The sequence below is a fragment of the Medicago sativa genome, chromosome 1 (assembly GCF_051527215.1).
Source record: "Medicago sativa cultivar Bolivia chromosome 1, Bolivia_mono, whole genome shotgun sequence".
Classification (NCBI taxonomy): domain Eukaryota; kingdom Viridiplantae; phylum Streptophyta; class Magnoliopsida; order Fabales; family Fabaceae; genus Medicago; species Medicago sativa.
This window is the reverse complement of record NC_140749.1, coordinates 21626412-21634124: the sequence shown is the minus strand read 5'-3', so window position 1 is coordinate 21634124 and position 7713 is coordinate 21626412. Positions and strand designations below refer to the sequence as shown.

Below are 7713 nucleotides of genomic sequence, written 5' to 3'. Positions count from 1 at the left end.
ATTCCCTCCTTGCGAGTTCTCTTATACCAAAGAGACATAATGACTAGTGTTTGCATCGACACTCCAATCCTATCTGTCCACTCTTCTTATTGTCCTAATGAGTAAAAATTACGAACAAAAGCTTTTCTGAAATTTTGACTAAAATTAATTTTATTTTGATTAAAATTATATGTATAGATAATAGATATTTTGCACTTTTATTTTGTAACAAATTATACTTATATTTTTCAACGAATTTTGTAGCGAATTTTGATTTTAGTCCCTAAAAAATTAAACTGAATGTTTTCATCCTCACAAAAAAAATTATTTTATTTTTGGTCCTTAATGACCACTTTATGTTCATTTAAATATCATGATTATAACACTTTTATGTTTAAATTGTATCCACATTATTTTCGTTTATTATGTTCGACCTACATATATATACATACATACATATATATATATATATATATATATATATATATATATATATATATATATATATATATATTCATATTATATTCAAAAACATGTCAAAATTATATCCATTAGGGACCAAAAATAAAACAAAAAAATTTGTGAGGATGAAAACATTCGTTTTATTTTTTAGGGACTAAAATCAAATTTTGATATATTTATAGGGACAAAAAACTTATTTAACCCATATAACAAATGTAATATCTTTCAATAAAATATAACAAATATAATATAGATTCTTATCTTTTTGAATGACACCAACAAAATAACATTTTTATATTCAAATTTTCTCGAGGGTATAATTGAAAGGAGAAAAAACTACCTCAAAACAATATACTTTATATATAGTGTAGATATAGTATATGTTTTCATGAGGAATGCTAGCAATACACATTCTAACATACATTTTTCAACACATTCTCTTTGATTAGTTAAAATTCACATGAATCCCACCAAATCATGTGGGTTCCATATAATTTTGGTGGGTCCCATGTAAATTTTAACCAACAAAAAAATGTGTTTATAAAAGTGTGTGTTAGAATGTGTGTTACTAGACTTTCTCATGTTATCATACCCGAAAATGAAAAAGCTACCCTAGTTATTATAGACTATTAGAGAGATTTTCTGTCATAAAATTACATCTTGTACATAAATATTTTAATTTTATAGAAATATCATAAACTATTTTCATACCCTTACTTGTTCTCGTTACTACAGCCTTATGGTTTGGCCTTGAGAACTTTTTTGTACAACATTCTTTTTCACGTGTGTTGTTATTTGAGTATGTATGTAATCTTCAATAAATAAATATATGAAAGAATACAAAAAATGATTCTTACCCATACCATACAAAGTTTGAATATCCTCTCCTCGTCTTATCCGTGAACCAAACAAAACACTGGATAAAAAAGAATATTTTACAAGGTAAGTTAGTTACAGTTAGAACACAAATATTGTCCCACTTTTACATCAAACGATAAGAAATTGGATAAACTAAAAAAAAAACCAAACACAGTTTCACTTCATCATGTCAGAGTCAAACGCCATAGCAAATGGTTTAGCTGGTGCTGGTGGTGGAATCATTGCTCAAATATTAACTTATCCACTTCAAGCTGTAACCAATACTCTCTTCCTTTATTCTTAGTTATCTTGTAGTTGTAGCACTCTTTAAAGCTTCATTTTCAACCAATTATATTTCATTGCAATATTCATATTTCAGGTAAACACACGCCAACAAACTGAGAGAACACTTAAGAGGAACAAGCAAAGTTCTTCTTCCAACACAATAACTACTGCTTCTTCTTGTTCTTCTGGCATTTTTCTTCAGATTTTTCAGGTTAAAATTATGTTTGTTTCATTTCTTTTTGATTGGTTGTTTTTATGATATTTTGATTGTTTTTGTTATGACCCTTTATTAGGTTATTGGAAATGAAGGTTGGGGTGGACTCTATAGTGGTCTTAAGCCTTCTCTTCTTGGAACTGCTGCTTCTCAGGTTATCCATTTCAAGTGTTTTTATCTAAACTGCACCCAATAGTTGCTTTAGGCTTTATCCTAATACTCCCTCTGTCTCATACTAGTAATAAATATGTTTAAGAGTTCCGCATTAGATGAGAGATGACATGAAGATATGTTTTTAAGTGGGGAAATCCTCACCTTAGAAGTAGATTTTGTGAGGTTGAGTTATGCCAGCTCATAAATTCTAAGATGATATGATATGAGTGGATATCTAAGAACTGTTGGATCACCTCCTAATAAGCTTCCGCTATCGGGTCACTTGACACACTCTAGATGTCCATTCATGTGCTTGAAGGGGTTTATTAAGAGTCCCACATTGTTAGTGATATGGCCTCAACAAGTGTTTATAAGTGAGGGTGGTGATCCTCACCTCATAAGCCACTTTTTGTTTGGTTGTGTTAAGCCTAACCACAAACTTTAAGATTGTATCAAAGCCTATCGAAGATTAATTTGGCATGGTATCAGAGCCTATCAGGTTTCTGCTCAGGGCCGGACCTTGGGGTGTGTAAAGAGCTCAATGGAACTGGGTCTCCATAAAGTATGGGCCTCAAAAAAAAAAAAATTATAGCCCAGTAGTACTACTAAGTACTACCTCACTAAAAAAAATATTTCCTTATTGTCTTTCTCTAAGATAGTCTTTCTCTAAGATATCACGCGTTCCATCACCATTACTCCATCAGACTTTCATTTTCTTCTTCCCTGACTTGATTTCTTTTTCCTCTTCTGTTGTTTCGTTTTATGCCTATTAGAATTGGGTCATCTTGCTTTTGGTGTTAGGTGGGTGTTTTTTTTGGGAGGGTGGTTTGAGGTTCCTCATGTATAGGGTAGTGATTTTCACCTTTGGGCGTATCGCATATATAGGGCACCTTGTATTTATCTTTTAAAAAATTTAAATGGAACATTGTTCTTTTAAAAAAAATACGTTTTTATTTTATTACGAGCCTCTTTTCACTTACAGAGCCGAGCCTCCGGATTCGTAGGAACGGCTGTGTTTCTGCAATCTGTCATGCTCAAGATGTTTAGTTATGGGTGTGAGGGGCGTGTGTTAAGAGTCCCACCACATTGGATAAACGATGGCTTGAAGATATGTTTATAAGTATCCTCATCTTATAAGTCAGTTTTGTAAGGTTGAGTTACACACACCATTTAGTACTCCCCCTGATTCATATTGACTGCTGTTAAAGGTTTCTTATGGCGCATGCATAACTTTAAACGAAAAATACTAGGAGACAAACACGAGTATTCGTTTCTAACAGCCAGAAAACACAATATGATGTGCTTTTGTTTGGGATTTTAGGCTTCCATTTAAATGCTTAATTGTCAATGTTTTCAGGGAATTTACTACTTCTTCTATCAAGTTTTCAAGAACAAGGCTGTGGCTATTGCAGCTGCAAGGAAAGTCAAAGGATATGGAGATGGTACTGTTGGAATGTTCGGTTGGCTCATTGTAGCTGCTATTGCCGGGTGATTTTCATGTCTATTTCATTTGAAGTGTTATATTCTATATGTTACAGTGAACCTGAATCCCAAGTATTTCATTCATATTCTTATAATCTTATTATGCAGGTCATTGAATGTTTTGTTCACAAACCCAATATGGGTTCTCGTGACTCGAATGCAGGTGCATTTCTCATATTTGTCAACTTTTGGACTATTTTATAATTAAATTTGGATAGAAAGAAAACCAGTAAGTAGACTACATAAGAACAGAATGATTGATCATGAAATTCAGCCAATCGTTCTTATGTACCCGACAATACAGTGGCTGCAGTTGTTTTTCTATTAGGCATTTGCTTCCCTATGCTCATCTTCCCTCTATATAAGTGAATAGGAGTCATACTCAACACTATCCATAAACTTCGAATGCTTAAAACAAGCTAGCCATAATCTGTTTTTGCCGATGTTACCACAAACTATATATCCATGCTTAAGTCCATTCTTGGTTACGCATGACATTTTATATTTGGATTCTAGACACATACTCAAGCAGAAAGAAAAATCTTGGAGGAAAAGAAAGAAGCTTTAAGGAAGGCTGCTTCTGAGAGTAGCTTAGTAGGTTCAACATTGGAAGAAAAGTTGGAAAAACTGAATTCTACAAAGCCTAAACCATTTGGGACTATACATGCAGTAAGTCTCTTGCTTCTTAATATAAACTGAAATTTCAAGTTACCTCTTTCAATAACATCCATGATCTTTCACGTTGAAATTTAAATTTGCTCCATTGTAATAAAAAAATAGATTACACCGGAATTTACATAGTACTTTTAAGAATAGTATACCAAAGATTGTCGATTCACATTTGCAGTTACATGAGTTCCTTCACTTTTATCAAGGCTAATGTGAAATTTCGATTTGATGAAAAGGCTAATGAAGTATATAATGAAGCCGGTATAGTTGGATTTTGGAAAGGTGTCATCCCTGCTCTAATTATGGTTAGTTTTACCAATCATCTTATTGATATATTCAGTTCATTGTTGTCAATAACAAACTCTGCTACGCTACATTGTTATAGTACCGCTATGCCTCTATTTGGCAAGATTTTGTACTGAATAGCCTATGGCGGAACAATAACGATTTTTTCAAATTCCACCACACTCTAGCTCTGTAGCACCGCTATTTGACAGCACTGATTCAGTTAATATATAATATTTGTTTATCAGTTTTACAAGACTGAGAATTTTCATGATAGGTATGCAATCCATCGATCCAGTTTATGATTTACGAGAGTTCATTAAAGCATCTAAGGGCAAAACGCTCTGCTAAGAAGCAAGGGGACACGAGTGTAACTGCTTTAGAGGTATAGAATACTTTAAAATACAAGTGGAAATCATGTGTTAGGAGAACATTTTAATTTGTTTGATGTCACTTGTCTATATATTTTTCTTGTTGTGTATATCAGTAAGAATCCTCTTGTCATTCAAAAAGGTCTTTTTGGTTGGAGCAATAGCAAAACTTGGAGCTACTGTCACAACATACCCATTGCTAGTTGTCAAGGTAAGTTCTTAGATGGTTTCTTCGTTTTCTTGTCAATTAGTATTTATTATTGTAAAAATTATAAAACCTTACCTAGAAATCTTAAGTTCATAATATTTGGACGTCTTTCTCAACTAGTAAAGCAGAAATCCTGTCGATATTCCAATATTTGGACGTTCATGTAGTTTGACCATATCAAGTACTTCGTTTTATTATGTTGAGTTGCTACCTTTTTCTTAATTATGTAGTTCAAATTTTTCTGTCTCGAAGTTATTTTCTAAGTCTATATGTTATGTGCAAGAGTTTTTTTTAATATTAGGTAGACTCTTTTAGTCTGAGTCAAGTATAAAGTTTACTTAGGCAAAACGAGTTCATTGAGAATCTCTAGTTTGACAAACTTGTCTGTTACAGTCTTTTGTGCAGTAGTATGTATCTAAATAACTATTCTTCAGTGTAAAAACACATAGAACTGACACCGTCAACTCTCACGTATGCTAGTTGATTCTGATTACTTCATGTTTCGTTCCTTGCAGTCGAGGCTTCAAGCAAAACAGGAGATTGGTGGAAATAACTCATTAAGATACTCAGGTTTGATTTAAGATAGATGTGATGTAATACTTAATTTTCCTTTGGTTTTTTATATATTTTTTCACTAATGTCCCTATCCTTGAAAATATAAAGTTGTGAAATTGTTAGCATTGTACCTTGAACTTTCTTAACTGTTGTTTAAGGAAGTTCAAAGTACATAAAAGAGTAACAAAAGGGAGACACACTGTTTTACTTTATTTAAAAATTTAATTTTCCTTTTGAATGGTTGTTATTATACATCATAGTTTCCTGAATTTTTTTTAATTTATTATCACGACAGCAGGATCTCATTAGGAAGAGGTGTTTAAAATTTTGTTTTCTGATTTATGTTAAGAATCCCACATTGGACGTGATAAAGCATGAATGAAATTATATTAAGTTTGGGACAATCTTCGCCTTACAAGCCAGATATGTAAGGTTTTGAGTTGGGCCCAACTAAAATTCTAAGATGTTGTCAACCCATTTGAGTATTGCTCTCTAGATATCCTTTACCGGGTGTGAAGCCTTGAAAGTATGATAATAAGTGGAGGAACTCCTCGTCTTACAAGCTCATTTTGGAGGAACTTCTCGTCTTACAAGCTCATTTTAATTACTTCTCATAAAATATCTACTATTGACTAATAATTTTCTTGAACTTTCTATTTCAAATAAGAGAAATAACACAATACATTAACATTACAACGGTAGATGCCTTGATTTTGAGTAGAGTACTGACTAGGGACAATAATATGACCCAATTCAAGTAGGGTCAGACTCGAAAAATTAGTGGGAAAGCTAGAGATAATGAAAGAGGAAAGGATCAAGTGGTCAAGGACCGAATTCTTTTTCTGGGGATCAAGTGATCCTAGCTAGTCCTGCTACTGGTCAAGCTTTTTCCTCCTTTCCCTGGATTCAAATTTCATTAGAGTTTTACATTTGTAGGACTTATTTTTTTGTTGGCTGAAATTATGGTATCTGCTACTAATTTCGCAATATTGTTGACTGCGCTGCAGAAAACCTAGACAACGTCCTTGAGAACCTTTGAACCATTTCTTTATTTTGTTTGTAAACTTTTAATTGGTTTAGAGCCAGCTTTGTTATTTTCTGTCAAAGCATATAAACCTTCAAAAGATTAAGGCTTAAAATGATTTGTAAACATATTATGGATGTAATATACCCTTAACGGTAAGGAAACTTTAACTCAAAACTAAATTTCCGCTCCCTTTTTCGTGCATTTCAAGCTAAAAAAATTCTTATAATCTGCATATTTATCTACAACTTTAGTCAAGGTTTTAAATCACAGTAATCCATGATATTGTGGAAAATTATAGTCAGATGAGATTGATATGGACTCGTTGTCAATTCCATTATGGTTGCATAGGCATAATAAAACTTTGATGTTATGTGTCTTAAATCATTGTCACCTGCCATTTTTTTTTTTGGTAAATTAAAAGTATCATCCGCGCGTAACTACTGACACTAATCCCCTCGAGATTACTGAGATCCATTTAAGGGGCTGCGGAGCATTTTTTAATACCCTGAATATAGTGCACTATTTTTTATTTTTTACATTTATGCATATTATTTCTTTGTCATGTGATTCTCATACTACACTAAGGCTTTTCTCCTGTTATATATCTTCGAATATCAAATCTAGGAATGAAGTAACTATTTTGTTTGTTGTCTTCCTCTTTGTCAAAGTATGTATTTCATCTTTCTAATGTAAAAAAAATGCAGGTACATTTGATGCAATTCTTAAAATGATCCGTTATGAAGGACTCCCAGGCTTTTATAAAGGGATGAGCACAAAGATAGTACAGAGTGTTTTTGCTGCTTCTGTATTATTCATGGTAAAGGAGGAGCTTGTTAAGGCTATCACAGTTATAGCAAATAAGAGCAAAAAAGTTGTATTAAATTCGAGTAGTTAACTTGACTTACTTCTTTTCGATATAGAAATAATACAAGTAGCTTGTTCGTGAGGTGTTAGTTTAGTGGAAGAAGTTTAAATTTATTTAAACACAATTGTAAAATATCATTAATGTTACTTTAATTAATAATATACGAGTAGATTAATAGTATACATGTTTGCCTCTATACACAACTTTTGCTTATGGAATGGAGAATTCTTTAGATAAGCTATCCCCTTGAAATATTTTGCTAAATCTATGGAGTACAAATCGGTTGGTTACAGATTTGAA

General features: G+C 32.5%; 1 protein-coding gene across 1 annotated transcript; it reads left to right on the top strand.

The window, feature by feature from the left end:
- The first annotated feature begins 1468 nt into the window (after positions 1–1468).
- Positions 1469–7593, top strand: LOC146953604 (peroxisomal nicotinamide adenine dinucleotide carrier-like). The gene is made up of 11 exons (XM_085710798.1): positions 1469–1573; positions 1679–1795; positions 1878–1952; positions 3309–3439; positions 3542–3596; positions 3950–4102; positions 4339–4407; positions 4665–4772; positions 4901–4969; positions 5482–5536; positions 7253–7593. Exons 1-11 carry the CDS (start codon positions 1487–1489, stop codon positions 7441–7443), a joined length of 1110 nt encoding a protein of 369 aa, XP_085566924.1. The 5' UTR covers positions 1469–1486; the 3' UTR covers positions 7444–7593.
- Positions 7594–7713: the final 120 nt, after the last annotated feature.